The sequence below is a fragment of the Lissotriton vulgaris genome, chromosome 1_1 (assembly GCF_964263255.1).
Source record: "Lissotriton vulgaris chromosome 1_1, aLisVul1.2, whole genome shotgun sequence".
NCBI lineage: Eukaryota > Metazoa > Chordata > Amphibia > Caudata > Salamandridae > Lissotriton > Lissotriton vulgaris.
The window spans coordinates 928,411,029-928,434,660 of NC_141685.1; the positions used below are offsets into that span (position 1 = coordinate 928,411,029).

General features: G+C 45.3%; 1 protein-coding gene across 1 annotated transcript; it reads left to right on the forward strand.

Annotated features, from left to right (window-relative positions):
- The first annotated feature begins 5 nt into the window (after window positions 1–5).
- LOC147748191 (PAT complex subunit Asterix) lies at window positions 6–15,964 on the forward strand. The gene is made up of 4 exons (XM_086959111.1): window positions 6–554; window positions 7,017–7,122; window positions 12,972–13,069; window positions 15,079–15,964. The coding sequence occupies exons 1-4, from the start codon at window positions 505–507 to the stop codon at window positions 15,143–15,145; spliced, it is 321 nt and encodes a 106-aa protein (XP_086815237.1). The 5' UTR covers window positions 6–504; the 3' UTR covers window positions 15,146–15,964.
- The last annotated feature ends 7,668 nt before the right edge of the window (window positions 15,965–23,632 follow it).

Here is a 23,632-nt window from a genome sequence, read left to right on the forward strand (position 1 = left end):
TAGCTTCCGTCAAGCGTTGGAACAGAAAGAGGACATGCGTGACCTATATTAAACTCCCACTTTTGAGATCTGAGAGGTTCGATTCCAATGGGGACTACTTTGCCGTTTAGCCTTTCTATGTTGATGAATAGGATACTATTGCGTTTGGTAAAACTAAGTAAACTAATTTAAACTGTAGCACCGAGTAACCAGAACAGTGGCAGCGAGCGCCATGTTTCAAAACATATTATGGTACGGTCGCCCACGTTTCTGCAGTTCAAAATGAAAAGGGTTCGTTTCTGAGATGGGATTGACAACATTTAATAATGTTCGCACGAGTAGGTTTTTATGCTTATTAATCGTTCAAACTAGGTCTCCCTTTCCCTCCTGGTAAAATGTTCTCGCGCGCAGTAGTTCTGCACTTTGTGCTCCTCACCCGGAAGCGGAAGTTTTCGCCGGCTCAGCTAGAACCGCGGACCAGCTGTTCTGGGCGTTCTTGGCTCTTCCTTCATTTCTGCTGTAGCTATGGCCGTCAATAACTCGTCCGATCCGCGGAGGGCCAACAAGATCCTACGGTGAGTTAAAATGGTACATGGAAAAAGTAATTCTGGGATACCCAGGTGGGCTGGTTGTTCCTCAGAACTGTAGGGCAGGCATACGTAGTTTGGCATCTGTGGGAACTAAGGGTAGATGCCTGGAGAATGGTCATGAATGGCATAGTCGAAAGGACCCGAGCACGAAATGGTATTAGTATAGCAAAGCAGAACGGAGGTAAGCATATAAGCCTTTAGCATGGATGGAAAGTAGAGTGACGACCTGTCACTTATCATGTTTTCGACGGTAGCCGAAAAGCTTCTGGACAAAAGTGCCTTGTTTTACCGACACATTGTGGAAAAAAAGTGCTAGCGTTACGGATACATTAAATTAGAGCTTGCTGGCTAGTTTATGCAGGTAGACAGCAGTGGTATCTTTCTCGCGTACCTAATCATTTTCATTGTCCTAAGAGGCTTAATACGTCCCTTGACTTGAATGGGATCTCTCGCCACAATTCTCAGGTTTCATGCTACTTGGGTTCTTAAACTGACAGAAACAACACATGAAGAAGCGTAGCTCGTGCACAACAAATTAACATGCCCTTTACTGCAACGTGACAGACACTCTTGTTTGTACCGCCTAGTTATGCTAACCAAATCTGTTAAGCGCTATTGTCTAATAAAATACTTTACTTTCACTTTGGGAAATAGCTATTCATTTGGTGGGCATTTATTTCAATAGTCTTTGTTTTCATTTTTCTATTTCAGTTCTGATTCAAAAGTACAACCCCACTAAGCACTTCTTTGTGAACTAAAAATCGGGAACTGGCACTAAGCTGTCGTAATAGCAGGCAGGTATCTGATAACCCACATTCTGCCGTATTGGCAGAGCAAGAAAGCCAGCAGTTGAAGATTTTTATTTTATTCAGAAAGTATTGAATTTAATGCATTATGCTTTGATTGCTTAATTGTGTTTATAAGTTACGGTGGATATCCCTGCAGGTAGATTTTGTTCACCGTGGAAAGATCAATGAACTATTAGTTGTACACTGAATATTGTAGAATAGTTGTGCATGAACAGTGAGTGGTATTTCTGTGTTACCCAATTAATACTACTGCATCAAAATATACAACCATAAATATTTGTATTGGATTTAAGGTCCAGCCTACCAGACTGCTCAAGCTACCTGCCGAAAAGCGCTTTGACACCTCATCAGGGGCAGCAAGCACAATATAAATGCAAACCTTTCCCTCTTCTATCCCTCCACTATCCTTTTTCAATACAAATAACAACATGCATGTCCTCCACTCAAATTAATTTCATATTCCCCTATACTAATTTCCCCACTAATCCTGTTTGTGTTCCGTAGTAGCGAGCTACCCCCTGAAAAGCACTTCAACACCCCCATCAGGTGTAGCAGGCACTATCTAAATGTAAGCCCTTCCTTCTTCTATCCCTCCACTATCTTTTTTCAATTCAGATAACAAACTAACATGTCCATCGCTCAAATTAATTTCATATTTCCCTATACTAATTCACCACTAATCCTTTTTGGGTTCTGGAATAGCGTGCTACTTGCCGAAAATGTGATTCAAAGCCTTTTCAGGGGTAGTAAGCACTTTATAAATGCAATTACAATAAAACGTAAGCATTTATATGGCGGTTGAGTTATAATGAATAGTACTCAAGCATTTCATATCATCCACTGACAAAAGACGTTAGGTCTCTGAGACACGTCCACAGAGAACGGGTCTCAATCAATAGGGCTGAGGCACACACACAATATGTAAGCCCCAGAGGCCTAAAGAGAGTGTGCAGCACACATCAAATGCAATATTTATTGATGTTATGTTCTGTGGGCTGCATACATTGATAGAAACCTTTTGGCGTATGCGGGAGAGAAAGCCTTGCACACTTAAAAAAATAATAATCTGTGTTCAGATCTTTAGAGTATGTTTATGTCACTCTCTTCAGAGAGATGTCAGTGCCCATAATAAAGCCTAGTTCTAGTTCCCCTGTGGGTTAATTCAGGAGGGAAGAACTGGCAGCCTCGAACCCCTTCTCTCCAGTTGGTCGCACTTCACTACCCCCTACTTGGGAGATCTGTGAACAGTTTTGGCCTAACTTTAAAAAGGAATATCACAAAGTAATTCCTCTAAATTCAACGCCTGGCGAGAACATGCCCATAGTTCCACTCACTTCTCAAGCTGGCTGCCAACAGTAAACTGCCTAAATAGTGACCGGACAGGTTGTCCTCCATAGTATTCCAATCAAATAACAATTTGAGTTTGAGTTTAAAACATTTATAGAGCGCTCGTTCACCTGGCGGTTTCATGGCGCTGTAGTGTGCAGAACCCAGAGAACAAAGAGAGGGGAGAAGCAGAACAAAACAATTACAGTGGAAAGGCTTGTGCAAAGAAAAAAGTTTTTAACGCCTTTCGGAAATGTAAATATTGAGTGGAAGATCTGAGATGGGCAGGAAGAGAGTTCCAGAAAGCGGGGGCAAGTGTGGAAAATATCGTGCCCCCCCAATTTTTACGCCTAAAGCTGGGAACTGCCAATAGATATTGGGAGGAAGAGCGCAGCTCCCTGACAGGGGCATAGACTTTGATTTCCGAAGAAATGAAAGCAGGGGCTGCGCCAACCCGTGCCTGAAAAGTAATGCAGCCCAATAACAGTTCCCTATAAAAAGCCTAGATTTACAGGTGGACGACAAATGTAACAGCTGATTCAAGCGTTTAAGGACAGTACACAAATATATTGGAAAGGATATAGGATAATTCGCAATGCACAATCGCACATGAGGTGTTGAAATTGTCTGTAGGATCGGTATGCAGTATACAAAGTGGGTGTGAAAAGTACAGGAAAGAGCAACAAGGAAGGATGCCAGGAGCAGGGGGACACGTGTTATACAACTCGTCACTTGGGTTATAGAAAGGGTTAGTGAGCACAAGGTTGTAGTGTGCATTGGAAGGACCGCAGCGTGAGCAAGCACTGAGTATATAGTCCGGTATTCTTGGTAGGTACACACAAGGTATGGTAGGGGTCACATGGTAGGGACGCCCAAAGTATACACCTTTTTGGCAATGCCATTATGTCTAGCTTTAAAGGAAAGTTGTATGGTAAAGTTAAGCATTACAAGAAAATAGCATGAGAATGGATATGTATTTGTGTGGAAGCAAAACACTGTAGAATAATATTGGTTATGGTTATAAGGCCAGTGACAGTTGAACTTTCGAGCCAGACCTAAACATCCATGTATGGTAATGAGAGCCCTACTCCAATCTGTGCTGCTGACAGAGGAAAAACATCATACATTTTCCTCTTATCTAGGACACTTTAATAACGTTACAATGTCCTGTATCCCTAAAGCTTCAAGCTGAGGCACCTAGATAAATAAAATTATCACACCTAAGTGGAGGGCAAGTGCTTTCTTTGTGACAGCACACAACGTCTGCCCAATCAAAGCGTACTCCTGGTTCCCAATGTGTAGGCCGAGCCAAGGGTCCTCTCTAGTGTTCCTCACATAATTGTCTAGAGACTGCGGTTCTGTCAAGCTAGACCACAAAAAGGATACATGGCCAGAGGGCAAACATGCATATCTGAAAGCATCAGTACAGATGTGTAGGCGTAGTAAGGCAGTAGGAGCACAAGGAGGTAGGCTTCCATTGAAGAATGGCACACAGGGTGTATCCGATAGATTACCTTTCAACAGTGTATAGATGGTATAAGGGTCACAGGGTGTGGAATGAATGTCCTTTCTCAGCTAAAAAAAACCTGTTCTGCCTTGCCTCCGTTCAACCCTTTTTTCTTGGTGATTTCCCTGTGAAGATTAACCCAGTGTACTTACAATCTGTGAGTTCACTAAGGAGGACGAGGAGCAACCAATAACTTGCGTCACAACCTACAACACAGCCTCCAATGAGGTTGCAAAAATCATTAAAAAACATTGGAGAATCATCAATTCCGGACAGAGGAAATGGGAAGCACCCAGGTTCGCATATAAGAGGTGCCACAATCTGAGAGACCAACTGGTAAGCACCCGACCGAAACTACCGCCAAAACCACCTGAAAACACAATACTCAATGCATGGGGCCTACCAAAAATCACAGGACACTACCCCTGCAACGACTGCAGTGTATGCCACCTCACAACTCACACCAAAACTTTGAACCTCGAACCCAACAAGATCTGGTCTCAACGGAACCACACCAAGTGCAATTCACGTAACGTGATTTACTTGCTCACATGCACGTGTGGCCTCATGTATGTGGAGATGACAACACGCAAAATCAAAACCAGAATAACCGAGCATCGTAGCACTATACGATGCATAAAGAACATCAGTAGGTTGACCAACCACTTTATCACCCACCACCATACACCCAATGACTTCAGGTGGACAGTCATTGAACAAATCCCTGAAAGCCCCATCAACAATGACAAGAAACTCCTTAGCAAAGAGCAGCGATGGATATACCGCCTTTCAACTGCCACACATGGCCTGAACAATGCCATCCCCTGGAATTCCCTGACAATCCTGTAACCCAGGGGTTAACCTGTTAACCTACTCCCTAGAGACTGATAAATACCCCTGTTAACAATGTCACCCCCTTGTTTTGAGCCCTTTAGTTCTGAGTAATGGGACGTATTTCCCTCCTACCCCCCTTGTTCACAAGTGTAGTTTATTATTGTGGTTCACAATTACCCAATGACAGGCTCTTGACCAGCGCCACTTCTAACATTCATAGTGCCCATTATTTCACGTGCCCATACTCCCTCGCAATAAATAGAATATAGCAGGTGCCGAACTCGCACAACAACTCGCGCTAACTCTTAGCGCATGCGCACTCTGCCGACCTGACCTCCAGGCAGGATCTCCCACAATGCGCACGCGCGGCAGCTCTAACACCATCGCGCATGCACCTTACGAGACAGTCTCGCCGCGCATACGCGGACCCTGTCCACAACTCCGCGAGCATGCGCGCAGCACCCCGCGCACACTTGGGCGCGATCGTGACTCGGCAGCTCGAGTCTTTCCACCATTCCCTCTGTTACACAGGTGCCCTCGCTCAACCAATCAACCACAGTATATAACCCTGCAGCACAGGCCATTACTTACCGGTTCTGCGAAGGAGGCACAACAGGTCCAAAGCAGACATTGGCCAGAAATCCTGTGAGTATGCTGAACAACCATCACTACTATGGGTAAGCGCTACCACTCTTTTCTCCCTACAGGTCTCCTAACCCCAGTGGTCCTACCTTTCTCTTCCCTATAGGACCTACCCCTTGCCCCTCTCTCTCCCTCTTGATACACGATCATATTGGCAGCGCGCAGCTGCGAGAGCATAACCTCTCTCTCTCTCCCTCTTGATACACGATCCACTAAAAGTGTGCCACAATTTTGGTGATGTTCATCAGCAGCAGAGCTCCCAAGTTTTCAAATACATATATGATTAGTTCAAACATTTTTTTTTCTCATCTTTTGCATTCTGGCCCTTGAGGTCCAGTTTTTGCTTTTAATGGGTCAGAACTGCAAGTACCAGAAAAACATGGAACAAAGGAGCTCTCCTACATGGAATTTACGTTTATTACTAGGTTGTTATGGCAATGGGGTGCTGCAAATGATCCCAAAAGTAGTAGAGTAGTCACTGGCTCCTTAAGAGATTAACAGTTGCTAGAAGCTGATTGTGTTAAATAGCACGCCCCTGGATGTAAAGGCACCCTACACAATTCTCTGTAAAATCTGCTCATGTCCTGGTTGTTGGGTCTGGTGGCTCAGTGGACTAATGTGTATGCTCCAGAGATGGCCACTGGTTCAGATCCCAGCAGATTCTCTCAGCATTTCATCCTTTAACGTGGATGCAATGAGCACCATTGAGTTGGCCAACAATAAACATCTCCTTGTCATCATCATGATGCCCCGAAAGGTGAATATGCACTTTACAAATAGGTGATGGGTTCCTTGCTTTTCTTGAATTTGTATACTACCATGTCGTGGATTAAGCAATGTGTGCTTGACCTCACTATTCTTGGTGCATCAAAGACACCAAGAGGGTAACTTGGTTATCCAGTTAGTGCAGTAGACAGGAGGTCTTGGGACACAAGTGGTGCATTACTGGCCTCCTCGTGATATACTGTCCTGTAACTTCTACGTGCACTATGACCTGGGACAAAAGCCTCAGTCAGAACAGATGGACGTGCAGAGCATAGGCAGGATCCATTCAGGATGGGCAAGTGAAGAAGTAAGAATCTCATCTAAGGCGTAGAAACGTCCAAAAACGTGAGACTTTTTGAGAGTGGTCCCTATTCTTTCTTTCTGTCTGCCCTAGCCTGCTTTTCCAGTTCAGTTAATATGTGCCTTGAAGCCACTCACTGTATTTATATCCTTATAAAATAAGATTCAGTGATTTCTACTATTTAGTGAACTTAGGCCTACTCACTGTTTAAGGTCTCATAGCCTCAGTCGATAGCAATCTCACTATCTTGTTTTTTTTCACAGCTACAAACCACCCACGACGGAGACCAACCCAACCCTGGAGGATCCAACTCCTGACTACATGAACCTCTTGGGAATGATCTTCAGTATGTGTGGGCTAATGCTGAAGGTAAGAACTATAGCGTATGGTCATGGAGGTGGGCTTATCAGTATGTGTGGCAAGGTGTGAAAGGGGACATTTGGAAAGCTAGCGGCATGGGAAATACCCCACCCTGACCAGCTTTTGCGCTTACACCAGTGTCCATTTGGCGGGATACATGCTTTCCTACTCTTCTCTATGTGTATAGCAGATTATATACAATAACATTTACCAAAGCTGTGAAAATTGTCCCTGAACAGTGCTTTTAGGGGATCCAGCTAGCATAGCGCTTATTCTGCATCCCTGTAATACCTCTAGGCCCCCAAGACACATTACCCCTTCAGTTTCCTCTCAAAAATTAATCAGGTCTGCTTTAAGTGTGGAGGAAAATGTTTATGCTGAGTAGTTATCTGTGGTAGTTTCATGTGGCTGGTCTTTTCTTCCAAGACAAACTCTCAGCCGTGTGAGCTTCTGTGGTGTTTCTGGCTTGGGGTAATCCCTAATATTTCTTAGCAAGAGGTGGGATGTCAAAGTGCACCATGCATGCATTCTCTACAGCAGCCTCGATGTTGTTACAGACTGGCTCGTGCAGTTGGCCTGATATGCTTACTACCAGAATCTACATCACGTTTTTCACAAAATAAAGTTTGGCAGAATGGACCCACTGAAATCCGCCAGGGGAAAATTGTTGGGCACAATAATCACCACAGCACTTAGAACCAAGGTTCGCAAAGGACCAGAATTTACAAGCCCACTTTTTATCAGTGCATAAGTGATTGATAGGTTGCGACTCGGTGAGAAATGTTCTAAATCCTTTTAGTTATTTGGCCAAACTATGTCATTCTGAGCTAATAATGGTTTCTGTTTGCCCCATTTCTCCAATCTTATTAATTTGAGAGTGTTTAGAAACAGGCTACCATTGCTGTGTCAATATAGTGTGATTTTAGATTTTTTTTTAAATCTGAATAAGTGTGATTCTTCTTCTTCTTCTTCTTCTTCTTCTTCTTCTTCTTCTTTTTTTTTTTTTTTTTTCTTAGGTCTAAATAAAAGCCACATTTTATATTTGTTTTGTTCATTTTTTGGCTTATTAGTTTTCATTCAGTTTACCATTTTTACAGACCTGCTTCTAGAATAATTAGCAGTTATATTTTTGGAAATGTTACATATATATGAGTCTGGATAATTTTTCTTTATATCCGCAAAGCATATGACTAGTGGGGGTGGGTGTGCATAAGCATAATGAATTACAGCATCTTGAGAAATCTCTGGAACTCCACAAATAGGGCCCTGGAGGCAGATTTGAACACTCCAACAACTGTGCTGTATAGTCTTTCTGAAAAAGAGAGCTAGGACAGAGCTGGCCTTGATTCTCCTGATACTCACAAAGGTTCCATTGTGTGTTTGTTACTTATTTTTTGGTCGGTGGAGGTTTGGAGGGAGATTAGAGGAGGGATGAGCACATAGAGAGCTGCATATGGCTCTAGAGCTAGTGAAGCCTGTGTCGGATTTGTACCTTGGACACGTGCCCTGCCTAACTTAAAAACTTTGACCATTGCAATGAGAAATACCCAGAAATCATCTTTTTTCTGGCTGTTGCAGCTCATGGCCCAAACATGCGCCTTCATTTCTTCAAGGTGGGTTACATTTTTGAACTGCCAGCAGGAGAAATTGCCCACTTGGAGGACTCAAGGCTTCATCATCTGCCCTGGATATAAATGATTCTTTGGTATCTGCAAGGCCAGGCCCACTAATTCCCTCTGGGTAGCACAGCAGTAGACCTAGCACCCCCACCCAGCCCAGCTTTAGGCGCTGAATGGACAAAAAGGTAAAAGCCTCATCACGCCAAAGCCTTCTCACTAAACCCAAAGACAAAATAAAATAGAATAGAATTACTTTTCTTGGCTGCTGAGCAGTAGAGTGGCGAGGGACTGTGTCAGGGATTTGTGATCAATGAAGGGCTCCGTCTTATCCTTTTGAACTGTGTGAAATGTAGTGGGGGTCTTGTCCAAGAGGGAGAGTATGAGTTGCGTGTTTTCAGTGTAGGAGAGGATGTTGACGTTCTGTGCGTGGATGATGTTGGCTAGAGGGGTCATGTATGTGTTGAAGAGGGTGGTTTGGAGCGATGAACCTTGAAGCACTCCGCAGATGAGTTTGCGTGCTTCCTAGGAGTAAGGAGCCAGACTGACAGCTTGTGTTCTATTGTTTAAAGAGGAGCAGATCCAGCAGAGAGCGGGTCCTTTGATGCCAATCTCATACAGACACATGATGAGGTTTGGGATGGTAGACCTTGCCAAATGCTGTAGAGATGGCCAGGAGAATGAGATATGCTGTGTCTGCTCTGTCAAGTGATGTCATCTGCTGGTTGCTGAGGTAGTCTGTTGGGTATCACTTGATTAGTTTCCTTTGTCAGGTATGGTAGTAGGGAGATGGCTCTGTAGTTGGAAAGCTTGGCTGGGTCAACGGATAGTTTCTTTAGCAGGTACATGCTGGTGGCATGTTTCCAGGTGTCCAGGAATGTGGTAGTCGATGCAAGTATTTAAAATGGCTGTTAGTGTTTCGCTGATCAGTAGGAGCCCTTTATTGAAGGTGTGATGGGAGCAAGGGTCAGATGGAGCCTCCAAGTGGACGGTCTTCATGGTAGCAGCAATTTCGACGGTGGTGAAGGCTGGTACCGAGGTCAGGGTTCATTCATAGACTGTGATGGAAAGTTGAGTTGCAATGGTGACTGGGTCCAGTCGAAGTGCTGTAGCTGGAGTTGATTTTGTTACGTCAGAATTCCAAAAGCTTGCTTCAAAGGTCTTAAGGCGAGATGTTGCTGAAGGCAGCAGGAGGTACAGTGAAATCTTAGATGGAAAAGATTTCCTTGTTGTTGTTGTAGTGCTAGCGTCAATGCGATTTGCAAGAGCTTTGTGATTGGTATTCCTTATCTGCTGCTAGTAACGTCCTAGGGCTAATTTGAAGATGCCTTTATCTGCTGTGTCTTGACCTGTCCTCCATTGCGCTCCAGTTGTTTACAGTGGCGTTTAACGTGCCTTGGTTCCTCTGTGTACCAGCTGGCCTGTGGTCGCCTGTGGTGATCCAGCTGTTGAGGTTCTTGATGGCTTTCAGCAAGTTGCTTGGCTGCTCGGGCTGGTGCTCAGAGAGGGTGGAAGCCCACTCCTCTCTTAAGATGCTTTTCCAGCTGCGTCAGGGGGGTTCTAGTGAATGTAGGTCTGTGTTGGTGCTTGATGGGTATGCTGAAACCGACAAGTGCATGGTCTCTCCAGGTCATAGTTGCTGGCTTGTCGACCAATATGTTGCTGTCCAATAGGTTTCGGGTCCAATAGGTGCCCGATGGTGTGGGTGCATTCAGTATCCTGCTGAGTGAGACCAAGATTTCTGAGGTTTTCTAGACCGACCAAAGATTTTGGGTCAGTGTGGTTTTCTAGGGGAAAGTCAAGGTCTGCTAGGAAGATGAAGGTGCTCATGATGTGGGTTTCAATGAAGTACCTGGTTTCTGTGTTCTCAAGTACTTTTCACAAGGAGTGCCTCAATACCATGAGAATTTGCATATAATAATCACAGATGATTAGATCCCTGGATGAACAGCTTGAAGGCCCAAAAATCGTAGTTGGAGGTTCGTCCAGGTTGCGACTTTTTACTGTGGCTACTGGAGTTACACAGCAGTCAAGCACCAAATGATGAGCTTTAATATGGTCTCTTTAGGAGGTGCTTTTAGATACAAGACTTTGCATCTTAAAAAGAGAGAAAGCATATTTTGATTCTCCTAAAGTCTGTGTGCTCAGTTGAGATAACTGCAGCTTTTTGTTTGTGATGTGAACATAAATTTGTGTTAATGGTAAAGTAAAAAATCATGACAATGAAGGATCCATTCTAGCTATCCTGTTTGCGTTACATTAGGGTTTTTGCTTCTGCATTCAAACGCCTCTCTTACCACTCCCCCATCTCCAAAGTTTGTCACACAGAGATGCTTACTCTACGTGGACAACGTCACTTTTTTTAAATGGCTAATTTTGCCATTCAGCAGCTGGAGGTAACCAGTAAAGTGAGTGGCATGACCCTGTACTCCTTGTGCAGCAATTTTAGTAACTTATGATTGTTCAATCTAAAACCCCTATTTCTGTTAAAATCTTCAAAATATGCAGCTGAAAATGGATATGTGTGGCGAGGGCATCAAATTCCTATAAAAGTAGGAAATGCTGCAGCCACACAATCGCCTTTTTCCAGTGGCCCTGCTTATACCTGCACAGGCTTGACCATTTCCAGGTCTTGCATCATGATCACATATAAGATCAGGCGCATTTATTCTAGGACAGCAATGAGGGTAGGACCACAGAAGGGAGCTTTGTGCTGGGAGTGCTATTTTGAGGTTAGCTGGCAGGGAGGTGCAGGCCTTTCAAAATGTAAGCAGAATGAAAATTCATCAATCTGCCACCTGTTGCAATATTGTTAACTTTTATTGAAGGCAGCATTTAGGAAGACCACTGGCAATCATCTGTAGACTGTTTTTGTATCTTGCTTGATGATTTTTGGTGAAGTTAATCGAAGAGTCTTCTTGATTCTGAAGTCTGTCATAAGGTAATGCATCTTGGGAAACGTTTCTCATGTTGTCTTGAAGCCATGCATCCCAATCCATGTGTTACTGAGTTTTCTTTGATTGACACAAAATGTTTAAGTGATCCAGCTATTTTACAATCGCGACCCAACAGACACACACCCTTATTGTTTTACTTACAAGTATTAAAAAAGAGTTGAATTGATTGAAAGTCGATTCACAATGGAGTATGACAGCAGTCCTTTAAAGCAAATGAATGGTAAATTGAATATCCTGAGTGGGGATGGTAAAAAAATGTAGCCTAGAGTCCGATTTTCAATGGATTAAGCTTCATTAACATGCAACAAAAAGTAGAAAGAGTCCCTTTTGTTGCTTGACTTGCTTCTTGTAAGAAAGCTCAAAAACCACTATCTGGGCCTGTACAACTTTTGTGTGCTTGGAAGATTACATGTTTCATTCATGTAATTTCTACCGGATTTCTCAAGTTGCACTTCCACTGTGGGCTTTATAACAACAGCTTGTGTGTTTCTGTTGCTGTGGACCCAGGACCCATGCCAGTGGGCCTCTCCCACATGGAGATCTCATAGTGTCTTTTATCAATTTCTTATATCCCAGACCTGGACATTTGCATTTTGGGTGCCAGGTCCAGACTTTGTTCTCGTAGTCTTCCTTTAAAATGCACTGGGATATATGCGAGTCCACGTGGTAGTCCAGCGATGGGCAGCAGCAGCCGTTTACCATTACAAGGGATTGGTCACAATATAGACACATTAGCTGTCTCGGTCACTGAACATCAGGAAGAGGCATGATATATATGGACATGGAAGTAGATTGGGCAGAAGACTACTCTGGGCACTCCCTTAGTTTACAGACATCTTGCATGTCAAAGTCTTAACTGTCAAGAAAGATCTGTATACCCTGATTCTGCCCCCACCCAACAGTAAGTCATTGTGATTTGATTTGATTAAAAAAATGTGTGAAGCGCACGAATGCCCTGAGGCGTCTTGCCGATGAATCTTTGTTCAGATCTCTGTCTCTTGATGACCCAGTCAGTATTGGATAGCTTGATTCTCAGCTCTATCCTATCGCATCAGATATGATGTTTACTATTTTCTATGCCTGTTCTCAGACTTCCTCCACAGTGACGAGTAAGTACACTGTCTGCTCGTATCCCTAAAAACTCTGACAATCGCCTGTCCCCATCACTGTTTATAGCATATAGAATGCACTAAGAGTGAAAAATAAGCTCTTCTCCCAACACCAGGAATTGGTTCTGGTGCAATTTTACTAATCTCTAAACCTCCTCTGTTTCTTTCCACCGCAGTTGAAGTGGTGTGCATGGATTGCAGTCTACTGCTCGTTCATCAGCTTCGCCAACTCTCGCAGCTCGGAGGACACCAAGCAGATGATGAGCAGTTTCATGTAAGTGGTTTCTGTTCTTATTTGTAAATTATTTTTAAATACTACACGCAGAGTAAGCCATGAATTCTTAGAGGTGTTTTCAAAACAAGGGAACCCCACAACTTAGGAACCTGGGTATTAGATAATATTAAACAATGCATTTTTAGAGGACTGTTGTGCAGCTTGGGCATCTTAATAATAATAATAGAGCCACCGTGTATCACTCCCCACTTGCACCAGAGGCACTTGATTGTTAATTTAGAAGCAGTTAGACTCTTTGTTAGGTAATCAGTGCAATCAATACATTTTATCAATAGGGACTCAGTAGACTTCATTCGAGCAGATCTTCTTTCATTCAAACTCCAAAGTAAAACTCAATTTAGCAAGGTCAGCCATGGACCAATTAGCTTCCAAATACGTTGGGCTTCAATTAAAGAAATACTTGACTTTTGCTCCAGGTTTAAGAAAGTCATGTGTAAAAATAAATTTAAAAAATCTGAATCATTAATTATTGCTGTATTAGACACCCATCCACTGAAAAAGCTTAAAGAGGGAAGTTATTGTTTTTTTTTTAAGGTCATAAGGAATTAACATATATACTCACTGAAAAAGCCACTGTTAAGGTTCCAATTGTGAAACTAAAAACCAGCAAAATGTAACTGGTGGAGCCACACCTAAACCCGCTATATTGCTCATGACCGCACACGTCATAAATGACACTGGGGTTGAGAACTGTTGAGTGGTATATTTGGTTATTGAGTTCAGTAGGAAAGCAGTTCAATTGTTCTCACTTTCTCTGTAAATAAACCTCATAATTGTGTGCATCTTTTATTGATGAGCTTTCTTATAAGAGTAAACAGATTAGAGGAAACTCTAGACACTGGGTAAGCCTATTAAATGCGTTTAGAATCACTGACACAATTTTGTGTCCTTTTAATTGACCATTTGTCAATACTTTTGAGGATATTAAGGAAAACTGAATGAGTTGATGATTCAACCCCCAACTACTGATGGGGATCCTTTCTTCCGAGCGTCTTCTTTAGCTATTAGTGTCTCTAATGCCTACTTCTTCATTGGAGTAGGCACATGGCGGAACCAGTGCAGGTTTATATCCTTTAAGATGATATTCAGGGAGGATAATAAAGAATCGTTTGTGTTCCGTTCCTTCAGTTCATCGATGATTAAATTAACATGCAATTCATTCATTGCAATGTAAAACTTGAAAACCTGTACTCTGACTGCTAAACTGACGCGAGTTGTAGCATGGCGTCAACTGAAACAGTGCCTCCTCATTTAAAAGTCATTGTTTTTTTTGGGGGGGGGGACGGGAGAAGGCAGTTAAGCCAAAAGCAATTAATGAAATGGTTTCAAAATTGACTGCTTGGTGGGGATGCAAGCTACTAACACACACTGGCTACAGTTTATTTCCTCAGATGAAATATTGCCTATTAATTGATGATGCTATTTGGGAAAGAAGTGCTTATGTACCCTTTATACTTTGATGTATTGACTTAAAATGATTACATTGTTGGTTGGTATGTGTGTGTGGGGGGGGGGGGGGGGGGGGAGAATACCCGGCTGCATCATAGCAGCCACTCAATGGAAAGTGGCACGCCTGGAGGGAGGGCTGGGTGGGGGCAAGCGGGGATAGAGTAACATAGAGTATTGAGGTTGAGAATTAATTGGGTCTCACTATGGAAGTTTAGACCTGTATGTTGTTAAATTGCAGGGGTACGAGAGTAGAATGTCTTCCGTTGTTGGGGCATCTCTCTGATATATGTGGCACGAGATGAACAGAGGACATTACCTCGTGATTCAATTACATTTGTGTTGAAATGTGGCAAATGACTATGCATGTAAAACCCAATAAAGTTTGTTTACAAAAAAATAAAATTAAGTTGGAGGATCTTATTTTTGTTGCAGTTAACTGAGAGCATATTACTGATTGCAGAACTCAAGGGTGTTGTAGGACTTTAATGGACCAGTGTGTAAAATAAACTTTATTTTCTCACTTGTTCTCTCTCATACAGGTTGTCTATTTCTGCGGTGGTCATGTCTTACCTACAGAACCCACAGCCCATGTCTCCACCGTGGTGAAATGTCTTCTCCTATCTAAGAATCTCAGCCTGGTGCTCCTGGGGAAGAAGGGTGCACGCTGGGGCAGAAAGTTCTTGGGCAGTTGCTGGGTGGGTTGGGGGGTATTGGCATGAGGTAGGATTTAAAACACTAGGCTTAACACGGTTGATTAGTGTAGGCTTATGAAACGCATCTTAGCAGGAAAAGCGACAAGATTCTACTCTGTCGTTCTCTTTTTGTATTGGCAGTGTGACACTGTTTCAAGGAGCAGAGAGGAAAAAGTAGCCATCCGGACCATGTGAACAGAATGTATCTTTGCAGTGTCATGTGTTCTCCCTCTTCAATCTAGCACCTTTTTCCTGCCTCCTTGGCCCTGCCCATCCTATTTATTATTATGTTTGTGTCATTCATTAGGGTTGGAGATTGTCTTCCAGTTCAAAGTTTGCAAAAAGCAATGAAAATTCAAGCCAGAATTGGGCTGACTTCTTGTTTTTCCTAAGAACCTGTCACCCTTGCTGCTCTTAAGTTTCGATTTACAAAAAACACTGCTGTATAAAGTAGAAGGCTGTATCAGTCTGTTGAACTGGATCCAACAGGGTGAAATGCAAGCAGTACACTGAATGTCATGGAGGGTGAGTGCTGATCCCTTGTTGTTGGCTTGAAACCACGAATTTCATTCTGCTTTGATACCACCAATACTTGGGAAGCAGGCGTCGCACAGGCATCACACTCTGAACATTACCGGCATTTGAGATGGCTACATAAACATTTCTGTCTTAATGAATAAATGCATCACGTTTTGTAGATAAACATGATTTCTGATAAAATTGTCCGCTCTTATATTTGTGTTCCTGTTCATTTGTGCGCCTCAGATTTGGTAATCGTTCAACAATGAATGCAGCTTTAGTGTTTAATTTGCTTAGGGGCACATGTACGACTGTGGATTCAGCCCATTTGCGACCGCAAAAAAGGGCAGCCCCTTGACCAAACCATATTTTGCGGGTCGCTAACCTATTAGCGATTTGCAAAATATGGTTTGTGCCTCGCTATTAGGAAGGGGTGTGCCAAGGCGTCCCTTCCTAATAGCGAGTACAAATGGCATATAAGATTGTTTTGCGGCTGGATTTGTTGTTGCAAAACACTCGCAGTTTACCACCCTCTAGGACCCCTTCCCCTTTGTGAATGGGTGTGTAAATATTCTTAAGAGCAAGCAGTTGTCCCAGGGACCACTGCCTGCCCTTAACCCCTTCCATGCTCATGGCGGAACGGTTCCGTCATGAGCGTAAGTTGGCCTGTGCTTATGACGGAACCGCTCCGTCATGGTTCCATAGGCCCAATGGAACGTTCAGCACCGCAGCAAAATTGGCGCAGCACAGAAGGGGTTAACAAATGAAACCGAAAAGTTTTTAATTTTTCTTTTTTTCAAATGCCTCCCGTTTTCCTTTTAAGGAAAACCGGCCGCATTTTAAAAAAAAACGGCTTTATTACGAAAGCAGTCACAGACATGGTGGTCTGCTGATCCCAGCAGGCCACCATCCCTGTGAGTGCTGTCACAAATTGCGACAGACTCATGAATATTAATGAAGCATGCAATTGGCGACCCCATTGGGAAGTGCAAACAGTGGCTGAGAACTGTACATTCATTTTTGCGTTGGTTGTACATCTGGCCCAAAATGCTTTCTGGCAGTTAAATAATGTTAGGTTAAAACATGCAATCTAGCGGTCCAACCCTCTACCCAGCTAACTTAAAATAAGGCCCAAAGTTTCCTTGTGCCCCTTCCTGTGCAGTTTTAGTGCCTACAAACTGTGGGTGGGTCCTGCAGCTGGACTGTGCGAAGAATGAGGCTCCTTTAACTCCCCAGAGCACAAACTGGCTTCTTGAAGACACAAGATATTCTACATGTTCATTGAAATCACTTTATAAATAGATACAATTTGTAAATGATAAATTGCATTTTCCATTTGGGGGCCTTTTAGCTTCAGTCCACACCGATATGTGGATCCTAGTAGTTTTAGTGCTTTCTTGGCACTCAAACAGGAATTTCTGGTCGACATTCTACCTCCAGATGCCTCACATTTTGTATATCCCCAGGTGCCAGTTAGATTCAGAACCATTTCAGTAGCTCTCCTGCAATATTAGATGGCGTTGGCTTCATCTCCGTGCTAGATTCAGAACTGGTCTGACATCATTGGAGCTATAGAGCACCACCCCGATGCCCTGACTGCTGTTCCCATGTTTCTGTTCCATTTTATGCAGATCCAGAGCTTCTCTCCATGAGATTTTCAACATAAAAAACACTTTGTTTTACAGTGATAGGGATCTCTCCCCAAAGAAATCGGGCTTTAAGAGCTGCTGCTCCTGTCGTGCTTCAGTTGCCCATTTTAGGCTGATGTAGTATATCCTAGGTGTTTAGGGTCTAAGCACCACTAAAAGTTGGGTGATTAATGTGGCTTAATGCGCACCAAAACGATAAAGGATCAGCACAAAGAACGTTTCATGGTACATGCAGGATGAAAGACCGGCTCACACCGATCGCCCAGGATGCCAGATTCAAAGTTGACCTCTCCTTTATCGAAAGCCTTGACGGAGAAGAAAAGGAAGCCGGAGAAGAAAATGTTACAATGATTCATCTTACTAGCGCTGCTCCTGCTCAAGTAGTAGGGCATCATGTTGTTCCTCACCTCCATTGATGTCCTTCTAGTTCAGAGCAAGTAGACCTCGCACCTGAAGAACCTCTACCAACTGACTACAGCCTTGGGCCAAACCCACCTTCTGTTCTGGTCCTTTTCCGTGTTCGATCTCCTATACCTTTTGCACCAATGCCTGTGACCTTTTTGGTATTTTTGGGGCCGTTCTTGTGGGCCATGATAGCATTGTTTCAGAACATGGGCCCAAGGCGAGAGTGATTGACATCTGCAGACCTGGGTCATGTGGTCAGGGAACATGGCGGCTGGCTAACGCCAATCGGGAGATGCCGTGTGTGAGGAGGAGAGAGCCTTAGTCCGGGACGCCACGCTGAACGCACGATGATGCCGGTGACTTGCAACCTTTAGATGCTGCCTCCCGCTGTTAACTTGTTTTTTACTCTCTGCGCTTTGTTGTTCTCGGTTTTCTTTTGTAACAAGGGGAGCTAACCACCCACGATCAGTAAAAACCCGATGTAGGAGGAGTACTTTACCTCTGGGCGCCGAGCGCTGATTCCTGAACGCGCAGATCGCGTGAGGAAGTCGGCGGTCTGTAAGCTTTCTGTTGCGCTTTACATCGATGCCCGATTTCTTTCTTATATTTTTCATTTCATGAGGAGAGACTTTCTAATGAGATCCTATTGGCAGTTTTCGGCCTGTTAATTGGAAAAACTGGAGGAATTTTACAGCCTTCATAGTTTATTTTCGACACCCTTTTGGGAACCAAAGGTTAAACCAAGGATTGAACCTAGGATTGAATTGAGTTTCAGGCAGGTAATGACGTATGGGTTCTGGCTCTGAAAATTTCTTACCTGCATTACATGTTCAGAGACGTGACTCCGCCTCATTAGGGTGCTGGAGTAGGGCGGCTGAGTTTTGGAGGAGACTCTGGGTTATAGGTATATATGTGGGTAGTAATAATAAAACAACCCTTACTAAATTGTCTCTTGAGAAGGGAGCAGTGATTTCTTATCTTAATAATTCCGGAGTTTATAACTTGTTTATCTAAAAAGTCTGAGTTCCAAAGCCAGTCAGTGGACTCAGGGAAGACAAAGAAGGGTAATGTTCCCCTACTGGGGCATAATTTAAATATAGCCAGTTTTAAGGGGTGCCTCTTAAATCAGGAGGGCTGGCTGGAGAATGGCTCTCAATCCTGGGGAGCGAATATTGAGATACGACATTCGATAGATTTACCTGGGAAGGAAAGAGAGGAGAGCGAGGCGCTTCTACAGGTTTGTCTCTCATCAGACGTTGCAAAGTTTAATCAAGGAGTCACTGACTTAAACACAAAAGAACAAAGACCTGTGACAGAGGTAGATATCAACTTTGGTCCGAACTGGAAAAACACAACAAAGGCAGCAGTTTGGAGAAAGGAAGTGATCCTTCTCGAGTGGTAACCCCTAAAACTCCGCTTAAAAAGAAAACTAAGAAATCCTCTATTAAAAAGTGTGGTGTGAATAAATCTCAATCAGTACCAAAACCAGTACCCTCTTTAAGGTCCTATTTCAAAATAATGGAGCAGGTCGCTGGCTCCCAACTATCATTGAGAGAGGAAGCAAATCAGGAAACATTTGGAGTTTATAAATCCTCATTAAACTGTAGAGAAATAATGTACGTATTTTAGGTATTGAGAACGCGGAAGGGGCAGATTTAAAGGGATTTGTCTCTCGTCTTTTGGGGGAGTTACTCTCCGACCACGCGGAGATTGATTGGGTGAACAAACTTAAAAGGGTGCATAGAGATCTGTTAGACCTGGCACCTTGGCGTGAGTCTCCCTTCCACTTTTTGCTGATGTGCCTCCGATGTTTTACTGGTTTTCCGATACTCAGGGCACTGCGCCACGGCTGATCCGTGCCGCAGTGCAAGTGCTCCCTACTGTAAATTGTACATGCGATTGGTATCCATGATTGGTTCTTTGGATTTACTGTTAGTCCCTAGTAAAGTGCACAAGAGAGTGCCGGGGCTTGTAGATGCCAATACTGCTGGTGGGCCTGCAGCGCTGGTTGCGCCACCCACCGAAGCAGCCGTAAAGATGTGTCTGGGAACTGCGACCGCAGAACCCGCGTGCGGTCTCGTACTGTCACGCTAGCTGGGCAAGTGTCACCACTTGCCAGCACCGACCCTTCCCTTGACTACATGTTAGTCACCCCTATGGTAGGCCTGCGGGCAGGGTGCGTTGTAGGTGTAAGGTAGGACAAGCCCAGATGTGCGTGGCATGTCCTAGTAGTGACTTACAACGAAGACCGTATTTCGCTATTGAAGGCTACCTGCTCCATTAGGCCAGACTGAGCTGCGAGGATTATTACACCCTATAATCCCCGCAGGCTCAAGGAGCATGGTAGCGAGTCATGTTTAGTATGCCTGAACTCGGGATGATAAGATATTTCTTGTAGTCAAGTTTATTTTAGTATCCTGGGCTTGCAAATGCTACTTTTAGAAAGTTAGCATTTGCTTGCTTAGCCATTTCAGCCGCCTCTGCTGGTATGTGTATCTGACTGTCTGGGATGTGTGAGTGACAGGGCTGGAGGGATGACAGGTGGTGAATGCGCAGATTACACCTTAGTGGGAGGTAGGAGTGCCTCTTGACTCAAACTGTCACTGTGCTCGGCCACCACAATGCTGGCTCCACCCTCCTGGGGAGCGGCGGATGACTCTGCCGGCACCTGGCCCAGGAAGGGCGAAGCCCCCATCAACAAGGTACTCTGGCCACCCCTGTCCGGACAATGCTGGCTCCACCTCCTGTGGGGCGTCTGATGCGCCTGCCCCTCACACTGAAAGCAGAAGCCGGAGTACACCCGCCGGGGTACTCCAGAACTGAGAGTGGCTATGCAAAGGCCCCCCTGGCCTGCGAGAACAAAAGAATTGGCCTATAAAAGAAGGAGCCCTGCTCCTTGAAAATTAGATCCGGTTTGGGCCACAGAAGGACTCTGCCCTACGAGAAGGACCGTGAGAGACAAGGAAGGGTGCTGACTCTTGCCTGTGTCTGGTGCCTTGCTGCGGAAGGAGAGGAAGAAGAAAAGACTACGAAAAGACTTTTGCTCTACTTGTGCCAAACTCTGCTAAAGAGATCTCCAAGGGCTTGCAACGGAACTTGCCCCCTGACCAGCGTCCCAGGACCAGTGGACGCTACCCCCTTGGAAGAAAGCGACTGCGGGTGCTGACCATCGCCGCAGTATCGACAGAGGAATCTCCTCTAAGGCAGCAACGTCATCCCGACCACCGTGACCGGGGCCCAAAGCAACAGCGAGAGCAAAGTAAGGACCAGCCGCCGCTGGCCCGAACACCGTGACCGCAACTGCACCGGGAGCCCGAGAGCAAAGGGAAGGAGGACCCGTCCGGTCCGAGCTCACGAGGTGACTGCATAGCGAGCAGCCACTCACCTGCAAAGACGGACAGTTGCCCTACGAGAATCCGCAAAGTCGGTAGCCTGCCGACAGCCCAGCTGTGAGCCCACAGCTGCACCGACATTTGGCTGGGTACGTCCTGCACTTGGGGACCGTACTGCCACTTGTCACCGCCGCACAACCGCCGCCTCCAGGGTCGGAGCGGACGACGAGGAGAGGACCCTGCCGCCACAGAACACCGCTGCCCCGGATGACCAGTGACCTGCTCGGCTGAAGAGCCGCACCGATCAGCGACCCCGGGAAGGCAACGCGACGTGGGACAGATCCCCTGGAAGCCGCCGGCTCCACAAGAACTTTGAGTAACACCGGCCTACGGGCCTCAAGAGAACTGCATAAGAACTGTGGTAACCCGAATTAAGTAACCTGCAACCGTTTTCATAAAGTGCATTGACTGTATTCACAAGCCTGCTTAAAATCTATATAAAGATATATATTTTTACAGAATACAGTCTGGTCTCGTTGTGTGGTGGGTTGGTTGTAAAGGTGTACTGTTGCAAGTGTTTAACCCTATGTGCCCCAAAGATTAGCCTACGACTGCTTAAGCCACACTACCTAGAGGGTAAGCAGAGGTTGTCTGGAAGGTAACCCTCAGCCCTGACGAGGAAGAGAGAGTCCCTGCTTGTCGCTAGTGTTGCACTGCGCCAACTAGAGCCTCCCCCTTCCTACATTGGACGCAGCGGTGAGGATTTCGAATTTACACTTGCGATATCTATACCTGAGCTTCTGACCACTACACAAGGATTACGGTCCAGTTACTTAGCCACAGACTTTGCTTTTTGAACTTTGCCGAAAGAAGATTCCGAGTGCAGAAACCATGCCGGGCACAAAGAGCCTGGATGGAGCGGAGTCCACGACCTCCGAGGTGTTGGAGGTGGAGTGGGACCCCACCAAAGTGGATAAATATTCCAGGGACGAACTGAAGTTCTTTTGCAAGAAACTCAAGGTCCTGCACGCTGGCTGCAAAAACAAGACCCAGCTCTCCAAGGCCCTGAAAGCCTGGATCGAGTCCCGGAAAACCCCGGAGGAGCAAGATGTCCTCGCCGAGCAGAATGCGACGGAGGAGCAGAATGCACTTGGGGATCTGATCGATCTCGAGAGGCAAGACAGCGAGCACAGCTTTGGCAAAGGCCTGTCGCCAGAGGAGCTGGCGGACAGGAAGGAAACCCGGAATCACGAGAGAAAGTTGGCAGAAATGAAAATCCAGCTGGAGCTTGAAACCAAAAGAATGGCGCTGGAAGAGCGAAAGCACCAGATGGATTATGAAGTGAAAATGAGGGAGATAAGTCTCAAGGAGAGAGACTTGGATCGTCCTCCCTCTGGTGGCAGCACATCGCCAGTGCAGGTAGAGTCAAGAGTGCACATCCCGAAGGACGTAGTTAAGGAGTTCTTTAAGGGGGATGACATAGGACAGTGGTTTAGGGCATACGAGGTAGCCATGTCCTCCCACCGGGTCCCTGACAAGGATTGGGGAGCGGGGTTGTGGGGAAGGTTCCTTAGCGAAGGGAGAGATACCTTGCTAGATTTGCCCGTTGAGAATCAGAGATCCTATGCCCACATGAAAGAAGCTTTATTGAACAGGTACGGGCTTACCCCTGAAATGTATAGACAGAAGTTTAGGGGATGTACTAAGCGGCCTGGGAATACGTATGTGGAGTATGTGACTTACTTTTGCAGAGCACTGGATGGTTGGGTGAAAGGTAACAAAGTTAATGATTTTCAAGGTCTCTTTGATTTAATTGCATGGGAGCACTTGTCTGATCACTGTTTTCCTGAGTTACGCCAACACCTGATCGATAGCAAGCTGTCCAACCCGAGGAAGCTTGCTGAGGAGGCGGACCGCTGGCTCAGCACCAGGGTCCACAAGGGTCCCGTGCGAGATTCCGCCAAGAGTGGGCAGGGTCCCCAGCAGAAGAGTGGGGGGGACAAGGGGGGAAAACAGAAAGGGTTCCAAAAAGGCCCCCAAAGTAGTTCCCAAGGGAATCCGCAGCAGGGTTCTCAGCCTCCCCCACCCCCGAAGCAGAATGGGGCCCGACAGGTAAACCTGTTCCAAAGGGGCCCTTCAATTGTTTCAAATGTGGCGAGCCGGGGCACATATCCAGTGACCCCAAGTGTCGCCTATTTGGAAAACCCGCACCCACTGGTGCTCCGCCCCGACAAGTGACTAGCGTTCACCTGGGAGAAGAAATGATGGTCCCGGGGGGTGGAGATCCCGTTCACATGACCCTGGTCTCGTTAGGAGACAGCGAGATGATCCCTACGAACTACCTGCCCTCTAACACTAAAAAATATGGGCAGGTGGTGATCATCAATGGTAAGGAGGCCAAGGCTCTTAGAGACACAGGAGCCAGTGTGACTGCAGTGAGGCAGCACCTGGTGTCTCAGGAGCAGGTTGTACCCCATGCCTACTGTAGGGTTATCA

Excerpts from the sequence above, each read along its gene's own strand:
- LOC147748191 (XM_086959111.1), top strand. The coding sequence starts at position 505 with ATGGCCGTCAATAACTCGTCCGATCCGCGGAGGGCCAACAAGATCCTA. Across the intron at positions 555-7,016 it reads AGGGCCAACAAGATCCTACG|CTACAAACCACCCACGACGG; the intron begins GTGAGTTAAAAT and ends TTTTTTTCACAG. Across the intron at positions 7,123-12,971 it reads TGTGTGGGCTAATGCTGAAG|TTGAAGTGGTGTGCATGGAT; the intron begins GTAAGAACTATA and ends TTTCCACCGCAG.